This window comes from Schistocerca nitens, chromosome 5, assembly GCF_023898315.1.
Source record: "Schistocerca nitens isolate TAMUIC-IGC-003100 chromosome 5, iqSchNite1.1, whole genome shotgun sequence".
Classification (NCBI taxonomy): domain Eukaryota; kingdom Metazoa; phylum Arthropoda; class Insecta; order Orthoptera; family Acrididae; genus Schistocerca; species Schistocerca nitens.
In genome coordinates, this window is record NC_064618.1 from 205,057,969 (window position 1) to 205,083,102 (window position 25,134).

The 25,134-nt window shown below is 43.1% G+C and overlaps 1 protein-coding gene across 1 annotated transcript in view; it reads right to left on the reverse strand.

The window, feature by feature from the left end:
• LOC126260860 (sodium-coupled monocarboxylate transporter 1-like) overlaps window positions 1-25,134 on the reverse strand; it is a 107,929-nt gene that overhangs the window by 12,438 nt on the left and 70,357 nt on the right. The window contains exons 8-12 of the mRNA XM_049958273.1: window positions 24,426-24,534; window positions 11,481-11,590; window positions 8,226-8,409; window positions 3,983-4,069; window positions 349-524 (exon numbers count right to left, since the gene is read on the reverse strand). Of these exons, the coding sequence (XP_049814230.1) occupies window positions 349-524; window positions 3,983-4,069; window positions 8,226-8,409; window positions 11,481-11,590; window positions 24,426-24,534 (666 nt within the window). The remainder of the gene's footprint in view (window positions 1-348; window positions 525-3,982; window positions 4,070-8,225; window positions 8,410-11,480; window positions 11,591-24,425; window positions 24,535-25,134) is intronic.

Sequence of the window (25,134 nt, forward strand, 5' to 3'; positions counted from 1 at the left end):
TGACAAGAAGCATCTACTGTGTAACGTATATGGACTGACGAGTAGCGGTGAACACTGCAGTATTTTGTTTACGTTATTTATGCAAGGTAGGAAGAGGGCCAAATCTGATGCGACACACAGTCTATTCCCGTCGAATAGCACCAAGGGAGCCACCGAAGGACCAGTACGAACACCGACACACGAACACACTTCATGGGACGAGGCAGAGAGGCTTGGCATTTAAGTGGCACAAACTCTTGATTACGATTTAATTCTAGGACGTCTCCCGCCTCTGCTCCCTAGATATTGTTTCAAAACACTTCTTTCACCGCCAGGATTAGAACTGTCTCCGAACAGGAATTAGCTTACCTCGGAGTATTCGATGTAGCGACAGTTTCGATGACGGATGTGAAGTTAGCAGCGCAGCCTTCGACGGAGGTGGGCAGCGGAGGGTACCTGATGCGGCCCATGGCGTGCGCATGTTGCGCCCCTGTCAGAATGACTGTCACCACCGCCATACCCAATAGGCTGCCGACCACAGCACCCTGTAATTAGAGCACGAGCGGACTGCAATGAGCTCTATCCACTACTGTCATTCCACCTTCCATTTATTACAGATATGAAAACATCATTCTGAAACATTCGTTCTCCAACACTGAAAATGTTCAAGTAGCACTGGGTCAGATTCAGCAGAATGGTTGCACAACAAAATCAATGCTAGAACTATCCGCACATTTTCTTCATTACATGTGTACGCACTGACATCTAATACAAATAATCTGCTAGTGGTATAGACATTCGTTGTGTGTGTGTGTGTGTGTGTGCGTGTGTGTGTGTGGGTCTATGTGTGTGATTATGAGCAAAACTAAAGGTACTCAGCTAACGAGAAGAAAAGTATCATCGTGGTAACATTATAGTACACTTGGTCTCTGTGATAATGGTCAAACACGTGCATCACATCATGTCAACAGAGCAATATTTTCTACCTTATTTCATTGCAGTGTCTCTGTGAGAGAAATAACCTAATCACACTGGGCTGCTCCAGACCGAGATTAGGACGTCCATTACACCACCTTAGAGGACCATGGAAGTTGTAGGAAAGAATTCGTGGAGAGGTGAAATTCCTAACCGGTGCTTGAGGCGCGCTCGCACCTTTTGATAACATGTTGTTGTTGTTGTTGAGGGCTTCAGTCCTGAGCTGGTTTGATGCAGCTCTCCATGCTACCCTATCCTGTGCAAGCTTCTTCATCTCCCAGTACTTACTGCAACCTACATCCTTCTGAATCTGCTTAGTGTGTTCATCTCTTGGTCTCCCTCTACGATTTTTACCCTCCACGCTGCCCTCCAATGCGAAATTTGTGATCCCTTGATACCTCAGAACATGCCCTACTAACCGGTCCCTTCTTTTTGTCAAGTTGTGCCACGAACTCCTCCCCAATTCAATTCAATACTTCACCATTAGTTATGTGATCTACCCATCTAATCTTCATTATTCTTCTGTAGCACCACATTTCGAAAGCTTCTAATCTCTTCTTGTCCAAACTGTTTATCGTCCATGTTTCACTTCCATGCATGGCTACGCTGCATACAAATACTTTCAGAAACGACTTCCTGACACTTAAATATATACTAGATGTTAACAAATTTCTCTTCTTCAGAAACGCTTTCCTTGCCGATGCCAGTCTAGATTTTATACCTTCTCTACTTCAACCATCATCAGTTATTTTGCTCCCCAAATACCAAAACTCCTTTACTACTTTAAGTGTCTCATGTCCCAATCCAATTCCCTCAGCATCACCCCACTTAATTCGATTACATTCCATTATCCTCGTTTTGCTTTTGTTGATGTTCAGCTTATACCCTCCTTTCAAGACACTATCCATTCCGTTCAACTGCTCTTCCAAGTCCTTTGTTGTCTCTGATAGAATTACAATGTCATCGGCGAATCTCAAAGTTTTTATTTCTTCTCCATGGATTTTACTATCGACTTCGAATTTTTCTTTTGTTTCTTTTACTGCTTGCTCAATATACAGATTGAATAACATCGGGGAGAGGCTACAACCCTGTCTCACTCCCTTCCCAACCACTGTTTCCCTTTCATGCCCCTCGACTCTTATAACTGCCATCTGGTTTCTGTACAAATTGTAAATAGCCTTTCGCTCCCTGTATTTTACCCCTGCCACCTTTAGAATTTGAAAGAGAGTATTCCACTCAACATTGTCAAAAGCTTCCTCTAAGTCTACAAATGCTAGAAACGTAGGTTTGCCTTTTCTTAATCTTTCTTCTAAGATAAGTCGTAAGGTCAGTATTGCCTCACGTGTTCCAATATTTCTACGGAATCCAAACTGATCTTCCCCGAGGTCGGCTTTTACCACTTTTTCCATTCTTCTGTAAAGAATTCGCGTTAGTATTTTGCAGCTGTGACTTATTAAACTGATAGTTCGGTAATATTCACATCTGTCAACACCTGCTTTCTTTGGGATTGGTATTACTATATTCTTCTTGAAGTCTGAGGGTATTTCGCCTGTCTCATACATCTTGCTCACCAGATGGTAGAGTTTTGTCAGGATGATAACATACTCTACAGAAAAGGCAAACATCCACTTTCGAGCCCCGGTCAGGCGCATAGCTTTAAATTGTCACAACCGTTGAAAAGATCTTACACCCTTAACTCTGCATATACTCTCCACATCATGTACTGTCTGATTCAAGTGACTAATGCATATATAGTTGAATAGTACTGATAGTGCCCATCCTCAAGAATGCTACAATTCCTGTGCACATTACAAATAATTATCTGACATTTTGAGGATAAATCAGTACACCATTACAATATAGCAATGAGATTACACCTCTTCGTATTCCACGAATGCCTAGTAGACAGGGTAGCACCAACGCCCAGCGGTGCAGCAAGAGTGCACTATTCGTGAGAAACTTATCCGACTTGAGAGTTGCTCACGTAAGGTTGTAGTCTGCGACCACGAGGGAGGGTCGCCGTATTGTGCACCAAGCACATCGTGACGGGTTCACATCTGCACCTGTTATCCGACAACAAGTCATGGATTCACTGCAAAATTATATGTTATCCTGAACCATTGTTCGGAGATGAGTAGCGGCCGAGCTAGGGAGTTGCTATCTCATGCGTAGGCTGCCATTAACACAACTCCAACGGCTGCGTGTGGAGCTACTCCGGATGACCGTCAACGGCAAGTACGGTGGCGACCTCGGGAGAAGTGCCATTCTTCCAACCTTTTCGAGAAGCACGGGGTGTACTGACGTCGTCGTGTACTGTCGTGTCGTGTCAGGAGATGGCGTACCGCAGCTGTTATATTTGAGAAAAATGTCATTTACCGCCTGGATCTGCTGGTAAAATAGTTTCAGTCGTATAACCAACATTAACTCCATAAAAGTATTCGCAGGATCATGTTAGGCGAAATTGTGATAAAATGACGAATTATACACTGTTATCTTATCATAATGTACGAAATTTCATCGCCAGTCCATGAAAACACTGGTAGGTATTCATTCATGTTAAAACTGTAATCGGCATATACGCTGTGTTGGTAGTGATCGTCTGAACTCTGACGGCCATTTGCATCCTCATGTGTTACATTTGTTTTTGATAGTGTCGAGATTCCATTTTTCAATAAAATATTGCTATTCCACACGTAGTACCTGTCCTCGTGTACTGCGTGTTACTCTTGTCGCCCGCCAGATACCCATATCTCTCCCAGATAGACCGGCTCGGACGTCAGTATCCAGTATACCAAGGGCTGTGAGCTTTAAGACGCCATTTCCAACCGTATGAGTGCATGGGTCCAAGTCTTGTCTTACTATAACTGGGCTCATACTGCCAAGTTCTAAATTTGATTAGATTTCCTAATCACTGAAATAACATTACATATCCTGTCAAACCGTAATGTTTCATTTCGTTTCCTCCTCCTTCCGTTCTAGGAGCTTCACTTCTTGTGTCAGACAGTCTATTAAAATGTATAATTCTTACCTTGGTGTTTGCTGACGGCACCAGCATCCCAAGTGTGAAGAGTCCCAGCAACGCTCCATTCGTCACACCGCCGATACTGTATCCCAGCTATGAACATGAGAAATGTTTATTGTACACACAGAAAGTGAACGATAATTATATGGTGTTACAAATATTTTATTGATGTCATGCTGTGCAGCTTGAATGAATGTTAAGAAATGCATTACGCAATCCACAGCTACAACTGTATATTTTTTTAGAGACGATCGATTTCGGTCTAGGATCAGACCATCATCGGTCCAAAAGCCATCTCAGCTGTGCTTTGCGTATCTAGAATAACTATTAACAGTTGTTGATTGTTCCTTTTTCTGATAGTGCCTAATGTTCTTTATATACAGATACTATGTCCGTTTAATCTTATAGATGAGTATGAGGTAAAATGGACATAATGTTGCGAAGCTGCCCAAATCGATTGTTGGGGATGTGACTGAAGTGGAAACGAAAAGGAACAAATATAGCTAAACCAATAGCAGGCAGACCTCGTGAACTGGCGAACAGGGCCCGTGGAGCAATGGGGAGGGTGGTTGTAAAAAATAGCATGAAATTAGTGGGAGGAATCAATCGTGAGTTCTTTAGCGGTACTAGAAGTCCAGAGTTAAAAATGGGATAGAATGGCAGAGCAGCTAGTCATATGCCACACAAAATGCTAAGCGATGCGTGAAGTTGTGTAAAGAGCTAGACAGTGTATGGCTGCAAAGGAGTTCTTCTGTGTGATGAATCACGCTGTACTCTGTGGAAATACAATGGTAGGGTTTGGGCTTCGAGAATTACAAAAATGCCTCGTTTTTAAGTGTAGTTGCGTGAGGAAGATAAAAAATAGTGTTCATTAATGTTAACAGTAATGATATATACATATCCCGTAAACTGACTCGTTCCACGTCTTGCAATAAAAGAACCTTTCAAATGATCTATGGAACACGTAATCAATAACCTACTCACCTGCCATCATGTGTACTGTCAACGACAAAGTAACGAAAATGTGGTTGCTTTCCGTGTGAGGGCGTGGTCCACTAATTGCACATAAGAAAATGTTAAATTCCAAAGGACATGAGCACATTTTACAGCACTGTGTATTGTGCACAGTACAGGAAGAGTTCTGAGACAATGACTATTTTGTCTCAGCATGACAATTTCCCGTATCATAAGGCAGTAGCTGTGAGGCAACGGTTTGTGGACGATAAGATTCCTGAAACGATCTGACCTGCCCAGAGTCCCGATCTAAACAAAGTGGAACACCTCTGGACTGACCTGAAAGTCGAATTCGCTCCAGACCCAAGTGTGCGCCAGCCGATGTGGCCGAGCGGTTCTAGGCGCTTCAGTCCGGAACCGCGCTGCTGCTACTGACGCAGATTCGAATCCTGCCTCCGGCCTGGATGTGTGTGATGTGCTTAGGTTAGTTAGGTTTAAGTAGTTCTAAGTCTAGGGGACTGATGACCTCAGATGTTAAGTCCCATAGTGCTTAGAGCCATTTGAACCCAAGTGTCCTACGTCACCACCTACTTTGGTTTCGCCTCTTAGGATGAACCGACTGCCGTTCTTCCACAGACATTCAGGAACCTCTTTAAAAGTGTCCCCGGCAGAGCTTAGGCCGTCATAGAGGCGAAGGGTGGATGCAGCCTAAGTTAATATTCACTGGTACGTGTACAGATGCTTTTGACCAGATACTGTGCAAGGTGGCAGCCTGTACACTGGGATTGAAAGGCCCACTTCAATCGCCATTCTGCACTTCTGAATAAGTAACTCTGGCAATAATGACAAGAAGCAGCAGTTATGTGAACAAATTTACAATTCCTCGCACTGTGCTAACGAAGGTGGCTAAGGGCTGAGCAATGAGAACGTACTGCATTGCATTAAGTGCAAATAATTTTTCGGACGGTGTTTCATACGGGATTTTACTCAGGGAGGTGATGGTGAGAAGCCAGCCTCACGTTATTCCACCCCATAAGGCATGGCCCCTCCAGGTCAGTACCAAGCGGTAGTGCTTTAATGCGGCCGGACAGGCAGGCGGCGTTTCCGGCCGAACACTGCGAGGCAAGCAGAACTTCCCCTCAAAGAGAATAACGCAGGGAGACGCTGTTTCCCCCTCGCCATGTCGCCCTGGGCTCAAAAAAGCGTCGCGGGGGACATTGGTAGTAAGGAACGTTCCTCTGTGAATCACTCCATTTTTTTTTAAGCATGGGATAGAGAAGCGGAATGTGTCCGTTTAGACACTGCCGCCAAGGAAGCGTCTGGGAAGTATTTCGGATGAGCGGTGTCTCCCAGAGGCGAGCGCGACTGGTCAGATGGATGTGACGTAATACTGTTTCCCGTACACGCATTCTGGCGGGAGAGGCGTTCATTGGTTAAAAATCTTTTCAAATATTAGGACTGGATAGCCGCAGCAGCGGAGGGGCAAGACCCTCTAGACAGTGGTAGAATAAGAACACTCGCGCTTCAGCGTCCGTCCAATAACGGCGCAGTACTCTCTACCGCGCGATACGGGGTAATTGCAGTGTAGTTGTGCACCTTATCATGAACTTCTGATAATATCACGGAATTGCGTCGTGGACGCGCTGGGCGGTGGTTGCAGCGACATCACATCTCATCGGCATAACAGCATGACGAGGACAGCCGGTTGGGGACTCAGTCATTGAGCAGAAGAGCAGAATAGGAAATATACGCAACTTTGCACGAACAGCCTTGCAGTTTAGAGAAGTTAAACGGTTGGCCGTTGACCAATACATTGCAGAAAATTCTGGTTCAAATGGCTCTGAGCACTATTGGACTTAACTTCTGAGGTCATCAGTCCCCTAGAACTTAGAAGTACTTAAACCTAACCAACCTAAGGACATCACACACATCCATGCCCGAGGCAGGATTCGAACCTGTGACCGCAGTGACGCGCGGTTTCTGACTGTAGTGCCTAGAACCGCTCAGCCACTCTGGCCGGCAAAATTCTGGTATTTCGTTCTCTGAACATATTCTGGTGGAAAGAACGTGACCTAGAGTCTTGTGCTGTCACTCAGTTAAGGGGAGTGCCAATCAGCTTTCATAGCTGTAAATTTGTGTTGTACACCTTTCTCTTATTAAGTTTATATTAATTTTCCACACTGAAGAGGCATTACCTCGTTAATTAGATTTTTTAATATATGTAAATTTCCAAAGAGAAAAAATGTAATTATTTTCCCGGTATTTCAGACTACGTGTACTGTAATTTCCTATGACAAAGTCACAAATTTTAGTGGGGATTAACTTTATGTGTATAATTTCCAAGCGTAACTACTTTCTGTGAGGCAAGTGAGCTCATCCAATCCGATTCTTCAACAGAGGACTGGACTGCATAGTCAAACATCATTAAGAAAATAAGAATCGCATTGGGGGATTTAATAATAGAATTACGAGTTCAGTAAATAGTTCATATACGTATCACCTAACGGTAGCATTCTCCGATATTTCCGCTTCTAACCAAGACGAATCGGATAATGAATTAAAACCATTTGATACAATGTATAAAACAGCATAAGTCATTCATCGACTAGCTCTGATGATGGCTGTGCGGTTAGTAGCCGAAATATGGAAAAATGAAATTTGATATTGTGGGGCACGTTCAAAATTTGATGGGATATTCTGTCAGTCGGAAAACTTACGGAACGTCTGTAGCCTGTGTTACCTAACTCGGGTGCAGAAGTAAACAGCTTTGTGGCAATGACACAGCCAATGACATCGGTCGCCTCACTGAAACGGACGTGGAAAATCTCGTACCCGCACCATTTATACGGTGATAGACCCATCGATAACATGGACCAAGAAACGAAGAAATAAAAATCGATACTCACAAAACGGTTGTCATCAGTCGAAGAAATTCACTGCAGCCAAACATTTGCCTTCAAACAGTAAAAAGTCTCTGGAACTGCAGATTTGCGTTTTTGTTATATAGGAATGAACGTTCCAGTAGCAGCAGAATAAAATGTTAATTTTGTATCTTAATACGTTCTTCTAAGGAAGTTGTAACCTATATAAGTATATGCCAAATGGGATCTGGTAAGGCGATCCCTACATGAGAGCAAATCTCATCCATCACACATCTCTTTAGTGGCATCCGGAGACTTTATTTGAGGCAAAGGTTAATAACAGCAGCGAAAATTTTAATCGTCTCGTTTCCTCACTGATCGGATTTATCTCCTTGTAAAAGTCATCCATTTCCCTACCTTGCTACATGTCTCACCTCAAGTACGGTGCCCAGTTTCTCGACAACGAACACCAACGCCACGGTGACGGCTCCCACAACCAGCACGATGCCCTGCATTATAAGGTTCACCACGATGTCCGACTTCTTGCCAGGCATCAGAGGTAGCAGGAAATCCTCGTAGATTGTCCCGGATAGCGCGTTAAGGCAGCCCGACATGGAACTGCAAGATCAACAAAATATTTCAAATCCAGTCCATAGGACTAAACCTTAAATACCTAATTTACAGGCGCTAACATTTTGTACGGCGATTATCCACGAATTTCCGAGTATTTCTTATTTCTTTCCGAACGTGCATTGATGTTGCGGAAGGATAAGAGTCGCATTTCAATAAACGAGAAGTTGCACAATGTTTGCAGCTACTTTTTTTTTTATTCTTACGGGTAATTGGTGCGGCGGAGATGGGGAACGATCTGGCATTTGCCGAGGAGGGTAGTGAGAGGCCACGCAAAAGTCACAGTCTTAGTCACTAGTGCACTAGACGAAGGGTTTCACCTGATGACCGGGCTCTGACCCTGTGCGGCTCATCTGCTTGCCACACACGCTTACTAGAGCTCTGCGCATTACTCTGCGCGAACACTTCTTCAGTTTGCGTATACTCCTACTTTCAAGTATGTTCTCTGTAAGTCATTAGTGAAGAAAAGAACCTAATACAAAGTAATTCAGAAATAGATGAAATTTAATTACAATACTTCAGCTTAACAATGCTTAATCCAAAACAGGAGATGCGTAATGTCTGTTTTGAACCTATATTCATTCATATTGATCATTTTTCTAAATTTACGATTACTTCCATTGATGCGGGCCGTGAAAGCTCATTACAATAGTAATTCTTATCTCAGTAACGAGACAAGATATCGCAGGTGAGAGTAGTCTTCTGCTTTGAGAAAACATGAAAAAGCTGACATTAGTCGCTTTGTCTTGTTGGATGATCTTTCTCAGATCATGTGAAACCTATGAAATTAAATTTGGCGCGTGTTTCATTACCATATATTCGAGAAGGAACCGGTTTCAGTAGAATGACAATTATGTATTTTATGCATTAATCCTAATGAAAGTACAAACCTAAACATTACTTCTCAAATCTGCTGCACTGCGTCGCTTTCGACAAAGGGAATGAGACCAACACAAATTTTCAATTACGATAATAATGGGAGTAATTTGGATTGTCTTTTATCTCGCTGTGAAGCAGGAATTAAATGAAAAATTAGAGTTATCCACGAGATGCTTCCTGAGATAGTTCCTAAAGATGATTTCGTAATTATTGCTATCCAACTTTGCTAGAAACAAGTCCAAGGGCTTTCATGTGTTTCACACTAAAAGCTGAACTCAGTTTATTTTCAGGCAACGGGTTTCAGTTAACGATAAGTAAACTAGCGGTACATTTTAAGTCGTGTGTTGGCTGCCAAAGCGTGAAGTGCTACTTTTATATGTGCTGAAGTACGTGATTATGCATTCAGAAAGCAGATGACGTAACTAAACAACACGGCAGAGCGTTTCAGTATACAACATCAACACGAAACCAAATAATAAGAAGCTCCGTCTTCGTAGAGTTAAAAAAACCGTCCTTTGTGAATGTGTCGCGAAGTTTCTGAGTGCTTTATAATGACACTCGGCAGTTTATTGATCTTCTTTAAACTGCGGAGTAGTGTGTCTCCCAGATACGTTGCTGGGTTACTGTCGTTATGAGACGTGTACTCCGAAGTACACATTTGCAGAAATTTAAATGAACTATTTTGTTTCGACACTTAACTTCATTCGGATTAATATGATGTAAACATCATAAATCAATTTCCTATGATGTTTGATCTGATTTGTCGTCAAAACTTATTCGATTTCCCTGAAACCATGTACTCAATTCGATTTTCTATCACAACAAGTCTCAAGTCGATATGCACACTTACTGCATGTACAGTGCGTTTCCGTGGCTATCTCTGCAGAGGAAAATGCTCCTCCAGTGGGCCCATATTCGAGGTCAATGCCGTTTGCGCTATGTCCATTTCCCATATTCTTTTCATAAGTGTACTAGCTCCCAGTTTTCTATTTCTGGAATTCTAGGAGGTTCTAATTATCTTGTATTCCAATTCGAAATGCGACTATTAACTTCAGTACAATTTACTCAGCTAAAAACTGCACTTGGCATTCATTTTTATTAATACAATTGAAAGGGTAATAATTTGCTAGAGTTATTAGCAGAGTAAACCAATCACAAACTTGATAATCAAGCTATGATATTACCCTATCGATGAATTAGTATATTATACAAAGGGATTTGTATTGGAGCTTAAGCATAGTTTTTATTGTGGTGATACATGAACCAAATCTTACGAACAAATTGCGTACACATATTACGCACTAACTAGAAGTAGATGTATTAGTACTTCTGTACAAACTGACAATGAATTATTCTGCGATTTGCGGCCGTGCAAAACGTGCATTAAGTTACATTAAAACAAGTTAATTGGTCATATTATATGCACATGAGTGCTACATTACTGTAAAACGTTCTAAACCAATGTGATAAATTCGCATACAGAACAAGAGAGCTGTGATTCAGTATACCACTTGATTTTTTACCTAGCAGTTTTTTGATTTGGAATCAATTTCCTGTCATTTATCTTTCTGGAAATCTGTTGGAGAAGAGTCATCCACACAAGTACACACCAGTCTGTACATACATTATGTTTCACTATAGTATATATTATATATTTAGTATTGTTCCTAATTACTGATCCCGGTAATTCAGTGGTAATGGATCAATGTTTTTAATCACGATTACAGTGAATACTGTTAGGATTCCCACTTTCTTCAACAGCGGCCAACATTTAATTTGCTTATGTTGACCATAAACAGTTATGATAGCCATTTTCTGAGAAAACCACAGCGAAACCCAGAGCGACACATATAATTATTTCTATCTGATCAAATTCAAATAAAATAATCAAAGATCTACTTTCACAAGTCGTGTCAGTTACTGTGGACAGTCAGCTGATAGTAAGGAGGTAAGTGCTCGGTTAGTACGTACAATCTTTAACTATTCACTTGCACAATACAGTAATACCTGTCTTCACTCTCAGGAATCTATAATGTGCGTCTCCCAGGTTACGAAAAATGGTTTTTGCATTAGACTTACGTCAAAAACTAGCTCTGTGTTAATTTCGTTGCTTCGATAGCACTGGAAATACGGAGAGCAAAAGTTCGTAGTTGTCAGGCACGATACTGCTACTCAGTTACCTAAGTGCGGCTCCAAATATTCCAGCAACGAAGAGCCCCGGCAATCCTGGGACGTGTCCAGCCACGCTCATCACGTAGAAGGGCAGCAGCTGGTCTGGACGAGATATCTCCTGGAAAACATCAGAGCAGTCTCAGTGCCACGTCAGCGTGTGACTCAAGCAATCTACACGCACGTCACTCCAGGAAATAGAATAATGAATATGTGATGAAGTAGGCGCGGCGCATCCATCTCAAGATGAAACGCTGGACGAATGTATGTCGTGAGACTGTTTGCTGTGGACGTGTTAACTGCTGATAAATACATCATCTTAACAGCACGTAAGGAATGTACGTTTATTTTTATGAGTTTATTTCATTATTCTTTATCTGCAGATATGTTCTAAAGTGTGGAACATACCATCGACGACAAGGTCATCACAGACGGTTAGGGGAAGTAAGGGGAATGAAACTGAATTGGGGCTGAAACCATCCCAGCACTCACCATAAGTGATTTAGGGAAGTCAAGGAAAACTTAAAGGTAGATGGCCAATGCGGATTTTCACTGTCATCATCCTGAATATAAGCCCAGCACTTGATCACTACACTACCTCCCACGGGGCGATTAGTGTGAACCTATTCCTTATTGTGAGAATTCTTTTTTAAGCGGTTGTACAATATCATGAATCTTGAACAAATTTTGCTAGCATATTCTAGTTGCTATTTCGTCAGTTTCATACACACCTGTTCATTTTACCACTAAATATCAATACCCGATCTTAATAATTACCAATCAGTGACTTAAAGTAACACAACGCATACAACTACGCTGACGGAAAAAAATCGCAGTACCAAGATGAAGTTGTGCTATATGAACTAAACTTAGTTTGCAACTTCCTACGACTGTGATGACTTAAAATTTCGCGCCATTAGCGTAGAGATGCATTAGTAGCGCCATTGTGAGGCTGCAAATCAGGTTGGCCTTAGATACACGCTGTAACGGTCCTGAGAGTTAGTTACCTTCGAGACAGAACGTGGTGAGCTAAAGTTAATCAAAAATGCTTCTAAGGCGACGAAGATGCCATTATCAGCTCCTTACTGAGTTTTAAAGAGATCGAGTAATAGGGCTACTAGAAGCTTGGTATTCTTCCTGCGATATTGAAGAAATACTTATCAGAAATGCAGCCACTGTACATGATTTCTAGCAGCGGTGTTCACTAGAGTATATAGTCGTAAAAACGGGTTCCGGACGGTCTCGTGGCACTATTGAGGTGGAAGAGTGTTCGGTGGATGGATCTGGCGCATTCTGCATTTGCAGCAGCATTTTGAGTTGCAGTTGACACCACAGTGAACAACGAACTGTTACAAATCGGTTACTTCAAGGACAGCTCCGAGACAGACATCCTGTAGAGTGCATTCCACCGACCCCAAAACACCGCCAATTGCAACTGCAGTGGTGTCAAGTGAGAGCACATTGGAGGGCATTACGCCAGTTGAGGCCTCCAGCCAATCTGTTATGGTCTTCGGTGCTATTCCGTGCGACAACAAGAGAACTCTCGTGATTATCCCACCCAACGTGGCTGCAAATTTGTACGTTCAGTCTGGTGACTTGACCTGTTGTGCTGCTTCGCAGAGTGTCAACATGTTGCCTTGCCATGTTCGATCACGAGATCTGTCTCCAATCGAGCACATATGGGACATCGTCGGACGATAACTCCAGCGTCATCCAGAAACAGAAATTTGGAAATTTGTGGTAACCAAAGTGTTGTCATCGGTCGCTAATCCTACACTCTACTTAATCTAACTAACGAACGCTATGGGTAATATGCACACCGATGCCCTAGGGAGGACTCTAACCTCCGACGGGGGCAACCGCACGGACCGTGACAAGGCGCCATAAACCACTAGGTCCTGCAGAAAGTGTCATCACTTCTGTCTCTATGCTGCTCATTTTTGGAACACAACCTACGACCATCTTAGAGACAGAAGTGATGATACTTTCTGCAGGTCGCGACATCGTTTTGCAGGAGAATGCTCAAGCACGTACAATGCAAGCTGTTACTGATTTGTTCGACTGATGGGGCTGCTCAGTGGTATACCACCTACTGCACTCCCCTGACTTAAGCCCTCGTGAGTTCAACTCGATTTATAAACTGAAGGAAACACTTCACGGAAGTCGCTTCAGAACTCCTCTAAATTGGTGGGGTAATAGACCACGCCGCTCGAACTGTCAACATAACAGGTACTGCTAAGAGTATCCTACGACTTCCACATCGCTGGCAGCGGGTTATACACAATGCTGGTGACTACATTGAAGGTCAGTAAAACTTTGAAACACGAATCTATTTTGTACGAGCTGTAAATAAATAGTTCCCACTATTAAAGTTCCAACCCTCGTATATCAAAGAGGCAGGCTAAACGCCGTAGTAGAAAGTGCGTCTGACTGCGAAGTGAGCCGGACGCGAGTAACCTGTCTAGGTGCGTCTACGGGCCACCCGATTGCGCCGTAACATACAATTATTCTAAAAATACGCTCAGTTGGAAGCGGCTATAATCTAACGTTTGTAGACTGAGACATCTGTGGATTCGTTGCAGGTGGTAGCGACAGATAGTTCTGAACACAATCTCTCAAAGTTAATTTATTCAAGAAAAAGAGCTTCACAAATTGACCAAGTCAATAATGTGTTAGTCCACCTCTGACCCTCATGCAAGCAGTTATTCGGTTTGGTATGGATTGACAGGACTTTTGGATGTCCTGAAGTTTATCGTGCCAAATTTTGTCCAACTGGTGCGTCAGATACACAAAATCTCGAGCTCGTTGGAGAGCACTGGCCATAAAGCTGCCAACGCTCTCTGTTGGGGAGAGATCCAGCGTCTCGGCTGGCCAAGTCAGTGTTTTGCAAGGACGAAGGGAAGCAGACACTCTCGCCACGTGCGAGTGAGCATGAAAGGCAACAAAGCGGGACGCAGAATATCGTCGAAGTACCGCTGCGCTGGGTAATGATGTCGCAGATGACAACCAAAGTGGTCCTTCTAAGAAAAGAAATGCACCCCAGACCATCACTTCTGGTTGTCTGGCCCTATGGCGAGCGACAGGCAGATTGATAACACATCGCCGTCTATGGCGGATCCATAAACGCATCCGCTGTTCATCGGGGCTCAGTTCGAAACGGAAATTATCACTGAATGTAAATCTACTATAGTCAATAACTTTCCAGGTCCAATGTGCCCCACATCACTACAAATAGACTTGTTAGTGTACAAAGTTCAATCATAGTCGACACAGGAGGCGCCGTGAGCTCAGCCCCGTTTCTGCGAGTCACCTATTAATGGTCCTTGCGATCACTGAAGAACCAATTGCATTGTGGATCGATCACAGTGATAAAACTGAGTCTCTGAGAGCCTCTCTGACGATTACTTTCTGTCGTCTCTGTAGGTCGAATGCTACCTTCTTGACCCAGTATTCGGCCTTGATTCACCAATTCCTGCAAATATTCTCTAGTAGTGGCATTGCTCCCATTCAAATGTCGAGTGACTCGCCGATTGCTCCAGCCGGCTTCCTTGAGCCCAACAAGTCATCTCTCAAATGCTGACATCTGCGTATAGTGTTTAGGCGCTTATCCGCAAAGATTATTACTGTGTACCCGAGTACACGGAATGATATTCACAAAGAAGATTTGCTCTGGTATCAACATGTCCCCTGTTTACTATCCTTGCCAGAAGCGCGGTGAAGTTGGGCTGCAGCATCACACATTCAAGGGTGCGTCGCCATAGTTTAAAATTTTTCGTTTTCCATCTTCAAACGCATGATTACAAACGACATTAAGCACGTGAAACACGTATGGTGCAAGACGCAAAACACCTAGCGGTTGAATTTTATGGGTTCTCGGTTACTCCCGCTAGGGTAATCAAATAGTCAAATCCAGAATGTGTGGTTAAATGTTTTCCTTTCGTGATTTTTTGGGGCTATAAATTCAGAAAATGTTTGAGATGATGTTTTTGAGATAGGTTTTAAATTGGTTGGAAGTTTCTGAGTGCTCTCATTCCCGGTTTCTGTAGGCATACATTCTCTTTAATTTTGGCACTGTCAGTTACACTGCCTCAAGACAAAGAAGGTCTGTCCCGAAAGTTCCCAGAATGAATGTTTTTAATCATTTATTCAGTATTCACAATCATATATCTTTATAGTCAGTACCGCCATTAGACTTGTTTATTTACAGCGTTGCATTTACACTTACGCAATCATGATTTCGGCTTGAAAGTACCATATTCCAGTGTTTTAAGTGTGATAAATTGCCTAAACAGCTCAAATTGCTCTACGTTCTATGGGAATTAACATCTGAGGTCATCAGTCCCCTAGACGTAGAACAACTTACACCTAACTAACGCCGGCCGAAGTGGCCGTGCGGTTAAAGGCGCTGCAGTCTGGAACCGCAAGACCGCTACGGTCGCAGGTTCGAATCCTGCCTCGGGCATGGATGTTTGTGATGTCCTTAGGTTAGTTCGGTTTAACTAGTTCTAAGTTCTAGGGGACTAATGACCTCGGCAGTTGAGTCCCATAGTGCTCAGAGCCATTTTTGAACCTAACTAACCTAAGGACATTACACACATCCATGCCCGAGGCAGGATTCGAACCTGCGACCGTAGCAGCAGCACGGTTCTGGACTAATGCGCCTAGAACCGCTCGGATAAATTGCCTAAGATGGCATACTATCCTATTAAAATACACTATTAGATACAGTGTCTAAGAGTCGATATTTCTGGCAGAGCCTACTGCTTTGTTATATCACTGTGTGTACCATCTGAGTCAAGATGGTATACTCAGTGACGAAACAAAGCAGTAGGCTATGCCAGAAATATCGACTCTTAGACAATGTGTCTAATAGTGTATTTTAATACGACAGTATGCCATCTTAGGCAATTTATAACACTTAAAACACTTGATAATGGAACTTTCAAGCCGAAATCATGATTGTGTAAGTGTAAATGTAACACTGTAAGTAAATAAGTCCAATGGCGGCACTGGCTATAAAGAAATATATTATGATTGTGGACCCGCATTATGAAAAAATTATTCATATCAGTCTTTTCAGAACTTTTCAAAATATTCTCCTCTGCTTCGATGCACCGTTGCCAACCCTGAAGGCACCCTGGCAGTCGATAACGGAAATCTCCTTCGTGCGGTCGTCGAAGCTGCTTTTGCCGCCTCCACTGTCCCATGTCGAGTCCCTTTCAGGGTTCTTTCGATCCTTGGGAACAAAATGAAGTCCGCTAGTGCCAGATCGGGGCTGTGCGTTTGCTGGGGCAGCATTGCCACACCCATTAGGCCAGCATCTCGAAGACAATGAGAGCGGTGTGGCTTCACGCTTTGTCATGCTGCACGATCCAATTGTCCTGAATTTCTTTTCGCACTCCTCAAATCCTGTTACGCAACGGTTTGAGCACTCCACACCAAAACTCCCAGTTCGCTGTTTGGCCTTGTGGCACGAATTCACTGTGAATCACATCTTTTCTGTCAAAAAACACAATGAGTATTGACTCGATGTACGATTTACTCATCCTTGCTTTTTTGGGTGAGGACACTGCTTGGTGTGCCAGTCGCTGTCCTGACGTTGTGTTTCGGCTTCGTAATCACAAGTCCTCGTTTCGTTCACTGTGGTCACTCTCGCCAAAAGTTCTGGGTCCGTTTCGTAGCGCTCAAGCATTGCCTGGCGCTTCTACAAACGCTGCTCCTTCATCTTACTCGTCAGGACTTTCGACACCATTTTCCACATTTGGAGATCCTCAGTTAAAATGCGGTGAACGACTGTTTTGGGTATTCGGCACCCCTATGCAGTCATCCGAACACTTAATCGTCGGTCCTTGTCCACAACCTGACGCACTTTTTTGCTCCGAGTCGTCCGTTTGTGATGTCGACGGGCGTCCCGAGCGATCGTCGTCGTTGACGGACTCCAAATCTTGCCAGAAAATCTTGTGCCACTTGAAACTTTCGCCTTGTTTCATTGCCTCGTCGCCGTAAACTTCCCGAAGAATTTCGAGCGTCTCCGCTCCGTTTTTCCCCAGTGTCACATAGATCGCTGCTCCAAAAACTGGTCAATTTTTTGCTCGACGAGGGTGCAATACATACCTCTGCGCGGAGCGTGATCCTGCCTCAACAACTGCCCGCAGGCGACTGACACCGGTCCCTTTTCGAATCTTTCATACTCCGCCAACTTCTCCTCCTGAAGCTCCTATCCGCCAGCCAGCGTTGCTAACTACCAAAAATCATTCTGTGTACTTTTGGGGCCGGCCGCAGTGACCGAGTGGTTCTGGGCGTTTCAAAAAATGGTTCAAATGGCTCTGAGCACTATGGGACTCAACTGCTGAGGTCATTAGTCACCTAGAACTTAGAACTAGTTAAACCTAACTAACCTAAGGACATCACAAACATCCATGCCCGAGGCAGGATTCGAACCTGCGACCGTAGCGGTCTTGCGGTTCCAGACTGCAGCGCCTTTAACCGCACGGCCACTTCAGCCGGCTGGGCGTTTCAGTCCGGAACCGCGCTGCTACTACGTTCGCAGGTTCGAATCCTGCCTCGGGCATGAATGTGTGTCCTGACCTTAGGTTAGTTAGGTTTCAGCAGTTCTAAGTCTAGGGGACTGATGACCTCAGATGTTGAGTCCCATAGTACTCAGAGCCATGTTTTTGCACTTTTGGGTCACACCTAGCATACACAGTTTCTAACTTTAATACGCGACTTAGCTGAATTTTAACGTAACGTTGTAGCGCTTAATGAGTAGATTATGATAGCATTTTACTCAGTCGATCAATAATTATGAGACGTGCCATCACGTCTCTGGCAGTAGATATCAGAGAGGTTTGCCGCGAGTCCACTGTGGCTCTGGTAATCTGTGGCGGAGTCACGCAGCGTTGGTTGGTGCGCTTGTCAATCACGAGTTTACCTGTGAAGAAGGAAAGAAAACGCGAGGTCATCTGCGCTACCTTAGGTAGCGGCCGGCCTGTGTACCGAAGTTGTGGCTGCGACCGCTGAGGACGGAGAGAAGTCGTGAGTAGTGTGCGTTACGCCGTTCGTTTGTCTGCCATTTCTCACTTTCATGCCTAGAGGACGGGAGCAGCACGAATTTTGTGGAGCAGCAGGCTTCGGGAACAGGTTGTCGACCTGTCGTAACCTCGATGCAGTAGATCGAATACCGCACCCATACGGTCGCTGTGGATTCACTACCGACGGCGCCTCAGGGACATTAAAATGGTGCTTAGCTGAGCCTGCTACAGGTCGATCATCCGTGTTTTTTTTGGGAGGGGGGCTAGGCAGGTGGGGGGAGGGGAGGGGAGCGTGGAGGGGATTTTAGCTGTCTTCTACCTCATATTCGCATGTTCATAGCGTTGTGTTAGTGTTGCCTACCACTTTCTCACAGGTCACGACGCATATCTTGTGGGTCTCCGCAGGTTGGCCTAAAACAGACTCAAACGTGTGCCTGTGTTGAGAATGGCACTCCTGAAGACACAGTGCTCATCTTGCAATACTATAGGACATGTAAGACCGACTGTAGAGAATCTAGACATCGCTCAGTCAACGTGCAGACATGATGACTGGAATTCTATAAACAACATTGCAAATGAAGAATAGCGAGCATTACATGCGGCGTACAAACAGGAGAGACCATACGCTACAATAAAACAGACTCCACATCTGACAGATCAGCAGTACATAGTAAACGACACAGACACAAACACAGACACTGCCTTGGATGCTATACCGCACACAGAAGGTGAAGACGAGATACACGTACAAACGAAGCAAAAATAAGCTAAGGTTCTCCAAACCTAAATCGGATGTATGAAAATTTAACTCTCTATGTAGTTGGTTGTTTTACGATTTCATAGTATATACCTGAAGATGTGACATTTCTTCTTCCTTCGATGCATCAGGTGTGACTGGCTCGAAGATTTACCGAGCCCTCGCACTGGATGCAGCTGACTATGACATACTAGATCAACTCCCCATCTTCACTGTCACCGTAAGTTTGGAATCACGTTGTACCTAATTACTCACTGTTGTTGTTGTTGTTGTGGTCTTCAGTCCTGAGACTGGTTTGATGCAGCTCTCCATGCTACTCTATCCTGTGCAAGCTTCTTCATCTCCCAGTACCTACTACAACCTACATCCTTCTGAATCTGCTTAGTGTATTGATCTCTTGGTCTCCCTCTACGATTTTTACCCTCCACGCTGCCCTCCAATGCTAAATTTGTGATCCCTTGATGCCTCAAAACATGTCCTACCAACCGATCCCTTCTTCTAGTCAAGTTGTGCCACAAACTTCTCTTCTCCCCAATCCTATTCAATACCTCCTCATTAGTTACGTGATCTACCCACCTTATCTTCAGCATTCTTCTGTAGCACCACATTTCGAAAGCTTCTATTCTCTTCTTGTCCAAACTGGTTATCGTCCATGTTTCACTTCCATACATGGCTACACTCCATACAAATACTTTCAGAAACGACTTCCTGACACTTAAATCTATACTCGATGTTAACAAATTTCTCTTCTTCAGAAACGCTTTCCTTGCCATTGCCAGTCTACATTTTATATCCTCTCTACTTCGACCATCATCAGTTATTTTACTCCCTAAATAGCAAAACTCCTTTACTACTTTAAGTGTCTCATTTCCTAATCTAATCCCCTCAGCATCACCCGATTTAATTTGACTACATTCCATTATCCTCGTTTTGTTTTTGTTGATGTTCATCTTATATCCTCCTTTCAAGACACTGTCCATTCCGTTCAACTGCTCTTCCAAGTCCTTTGCTGTCTCTGACAGAATTACAATGTCATCGGCGAACCTCAAAGTTTTTACTACTTCTCCATGAATTTTAATACCTACTCCGAATTTTTCTTTTGTTTCCTTTACTGCTTGCTCAATATACAGATTGAATAACATCGGGGAGAGGCTACAACCCTGTCTCACTCCTTTCCCAACCACTGCTTCCCTTTCATGCCCCTCGACTCTTATAACTGCCGTCTGGTTTCTGTACAAATTGTAAATAGCCTTTCGCTCCCTGTATTTTACCCCTGCCACCTTCAGAATTTGAAAGAGAGTATTCCAGTTAACGTTGTCAAAAGCTTTCTCTAAGTCTACAAATGCTAGAAACGTAGGTTTGCCTTTTCTTAATCTTTCTTCTAAGATAAGTCGTACGGTTAGTATTGCCTCACGTGTTCCAACATTTCTACGGAATCCAAACTGATCTTCCCCGAGGTCCGCTTCTACCAGTTTTTCCATTCGTCTGTAAAGAATTCGCGTTAGTATTTTGCAGCTGTGACTTATTAAACTGATAGTTCGGTAATTTTCACATCTGTCAACACCTGCTTTCTTTGGTATTGGAATTATTATATTCTTCTTGAAGTCTGTGGGTATTTCGCCTGTCTCATACATCTTGCTCACCAGATGGTAGAGTTTTGTCATGACTGGCTCTCCCAAGGCCATCAGTAGTTCTAATGGAATGTTGTCTACTCCCGGGGCCTTGTTTCGACTCAGGTCTTTCAGTGCTCTGTCAAACTCTTCACGCAGTATCTTATCTCCTATTTCATCTTCATCTACATCCTCTTCCATTTCCATAATACTGTCCTCAAGTACATCGCCCTTGTATAAACCCTCTATATACTCCTTCCACCTTTCTGCCTTCCCTTCTTTGCTTAGAACTGGGTTGCCATCTGAGCTCTTGATATTCATACAAGTGGTTCTCTTCTCTCCAAAGGTCTCTTTAATTTTCCTGTAGGCAGTATCTATCTTACCCCTAGTGAGACAAGCCTCTACATCCTTACATTTGTCCTCTAGCCATCCCTGCTTAGCCATTTTGCACTTTCTGTCGATCTCATTTTTGAGACGTTTGTATTCCCTTTTGCCTGCTTCATTTACTGCATTTTTATATTTTCTCCTTTCGTCAATTAAATTCAATATTTCTTCTGTTACCCAAGGATTTCTATTAGCCCTCGTCTTTTTACCTACTTGATCGTCTGCTGCCTTCACTACTTCATCCCTCAGAGCTACCCATTCTTCTTCTACTGTATTTCTTTCCCCCATTCCTGTCAATTGTTCCCTTATGCTCTCCCTGAAACTCTCTACAACCTCTGGTTCTTTCAGTTTATCCAGGTCCCATCTCCTTAAATTCCCACCTTTTTGCAGTTTCTTCAGTTTCAATCTGCAGTTCATAACCAATAGATTGTGGTCAGAATCCACATCTGCCCCTGGAAATGTCTTACAATTTAAAACCTGGTTCCTAAATCTCTGTCTTACCATTATATAATCTATCTGATACCTATTAGTATCTCCAGGATTCTTCCACGTATACAACCTTCTTTTATGATTCTTGAACCAAGTGTTAGCTATGATTAAGTTATGCTCTGTGCAAAATTCTACAAGGCGGCTTCCTCTTTCATTTCTTCCCCCCAATCCATATTCACCTACTATGTTTCCTTCTCTCCCTTTTCCTACAGACGAATTCCAGTCACCCATGACTATTAAATTTTCGTCTCCCTTCACTACCTGAATAATTTCTTTTATCTCGTCATACATTTCATCAATTTCTTCATCATCTGCAGAGCTAGTTGGCATATAAACTTGTACTACTGTAGTAGGCATGGGCTTTGTGTCTATCTTGGCCACAATAATGCGTTCGCTATGCTGTTTGTAGTAGCTAACCCGCACTCCTATTTTTTTATTCATTATTAAACCTACTCCTGCATTACCCCTATTTGATTTTGTATTTATAACCCTGTAATCACCTGACCAAAAGTCTTGTTCCTCCTGCCACCGAACTTCACTAATTCCCACTATATCTAACTTTAACCTATCCATTTCCCTTTTTAAATTTTCTAACCTACCTGCCCGATTAAGGGATCTGACATTCCACGCTCCGATCCGTAGAATGCCAGTTTTCTTTCTCCTGATAACGACGTCCTCTGGAGTAGTCCCCGCCCGGAGATCCGAATGGGGGACTATTTTACCTCCGGAATATTTTACCCAAGAGGACGCCATCATCATTTAATCATACAGTAAAGCTGCATGTCCTCGGGAAAAATTACGGCTGTAGTTTCCCCTTGCTTTCAGCCGTTCGCAGTACCAGCACAGCAAGGCCGTTTTGGTTAATGTTACAAGGGCAGATCAGTCAATCATCCAGACTGTTGCCCCTGCAACTACTGAAAAGGCTGCTGCCCCTCTTCAGGAACCACATGTTTGTCTGGCCTCTCAACAGATACCCCTCCGTTGTGGTTGCACCTACGGTACGGCCATCTGTATCGCTGAGGCACGCAAGCCTCCCCACCAACGGCAAGGTCCATGGTTCATGGGGGAAGAATTACTCACTACATTATTATTACCATAGTCCAGACAACATATGTAACAGATGTATCCATACGCTAAGAAGGTATAAAGGAAAAAACTGTCACATCATGTCTAAATCAAACTGCCATCTCTTATTTCGTCCACTTTGGCTTTTAATTTAAAACACATCCACAACCTATTGTGTATCTTATTTATTATCATTATGTAAGTTAGCAAGAAGTTTAAACAAAATTGTATTTATACTTTCGTGCTTTTTTTATTTTTATTTTATCAATAAAATTGTATTTATACATTCGTGCTTTTTTATTTTTATTTTATCCTTTTGTAAAATTCGCAAAAAATGTCGTAGTAATAAAGCTGATTTGTATGTAGACTGTTCAATTCCCGTCACTATATCATTGCCCGGACAACAGCCGCAACACACGCTTCGGCAACACACTGGACGCTCGTAGCTTATGTTCAACACCTGTATTAAAACAACTGTCTACTGTATGAATTTTCAATCAATCATGTGTAGCTATTTTATCCGTGGTTGCCCCGGCTTTAAAACGATCTATTATAGCCTTTCCTGAGTATAATGGCAATGAAATTTCTGTGCACGTATGCTGTGTGTAGTATCGTGAGCCAGAAAACAACTACGATCTACCAAAAATTAGTTCTCATCTTAAAAGTCGTGCAAGCTGTCGTATTCTTTATCATACTCTAAAGTCATTTTGGACTGAACATCTAATCCTGAAATCCTATCGTGTGAAATAACAGTCCAGTCTAATGATCACGTTCATCAATTCTGAAAAGAAATACTTCTTTAGCTGAGCAACAATAGTAACACATTACTAATCTAAAATGGCCATACCACTCAAACAGTAATCGAATTTCTTACAAATTACACAATAACCAGACTTCGATCAGGTTTTTCAAGACGTTGATGTTTACTCTCCTAATGTACTAGGGCTATTCGGAAGCTAAGGTTCGATCGGTCGCGAAATTTAAACTACCGTGAAAACCGAAAATATTTTATTTGCAATAGTTAGCTACACCGTTCAGCTTCGTCTCTAGATAGACGCCGCTCCGACTTAGACGTTTGTCACAACATTGTACCAACTTTCGTCATAGAACTCAGCCACCTGAGGCTTTCGCCAATTCTCTAAGCTCATCCACAGCTCGTTGTCCGTGTCGAAATATTGTCTTCATAGCAAGCGGTTCATGTATGCTGGGATGAAACTCAGGACGAGCCAATTATGGATTGTGTTGAGGATGATCAAACATTTCCCATTGAAAACTCTGCAGGAGCATCTTCATTGGCGCCGCAGAGTGTGGCCGTAAATCTTCATGAAGAAAGAAACGCGTGACAGTTATGTCACGTGGGCTGCACGACATCATGCGAAATCTCTCACCAGGCCCTCATAGTGGGTGGGAGACACTGTTTTCTAGCAACTTTACTTGTAGACTGAGCACGCGGAATTGAAAAGAGCAGCGCGCCGCGATCGATGGGCGTACTAGGGTCACTACGCAACACATCTGTCCAAACCTTCATCGGATTTTCACAGTGGTTTCCATTTCGCGACCGATCGGAACTTAGTTTCCGAATAGTCTTCGTATGTGCAAGGTGAACTACATATTACTTACCTTAGTCGTAATTGGGTCGCAGTGTTGATACGCTGCGTATATCAAAAAGCCGCAGTAAATGCTAATGAGGTTCATCAGCATTATACCGAAAGTGAATCCCGCCAGAGACCTGCAAAACGTTTAAGATATTCAGTATTACAGACAAGAATCAAATAAGTCAAAGAAAGGAAGAATGGATTGTCTGTTATAGTATGAGGTTCCTGTCGATAGTATGAAGGTTGACAGGCTGAGAAGAGAAACGAAAATATGATATGCAATTAAAAGTTCTTCGCACTGCGTTGTACATAGTATGCAATAAAATAGAACAATAACCATGTCGAGAGAGTACAAGCGTTCTGCAGCCTAACTTTTTAAACTGTTATAAGAGAAAGTAGTCCACTGTTCATATTTTCCAAATGACTACAGCGGTTTGAAACAAAATGTAGGCAGAATCTTTCTGAAGTAGACGTCAATTAAAGCGTTAAAACAAACAGAAATTTCAATGTTTCAATAATCGAAGTCGATAGCTCTCAGTCGCATTTAGCTCGACTTCGATCACTTGTCTGCGCAGTTTTATTCTCAACGTGTCCTTGTCCTTTGACATACGCATTTATTCTGTTTCCCTAACTGGAATCTATATTTACGTATTGCAGGCAATAGCCGCCTGTTTCAGTTCCAGTCCAGATACTTTCAAATCTAGAAATGCTGAATTAATGTAACAGCTGTAGTT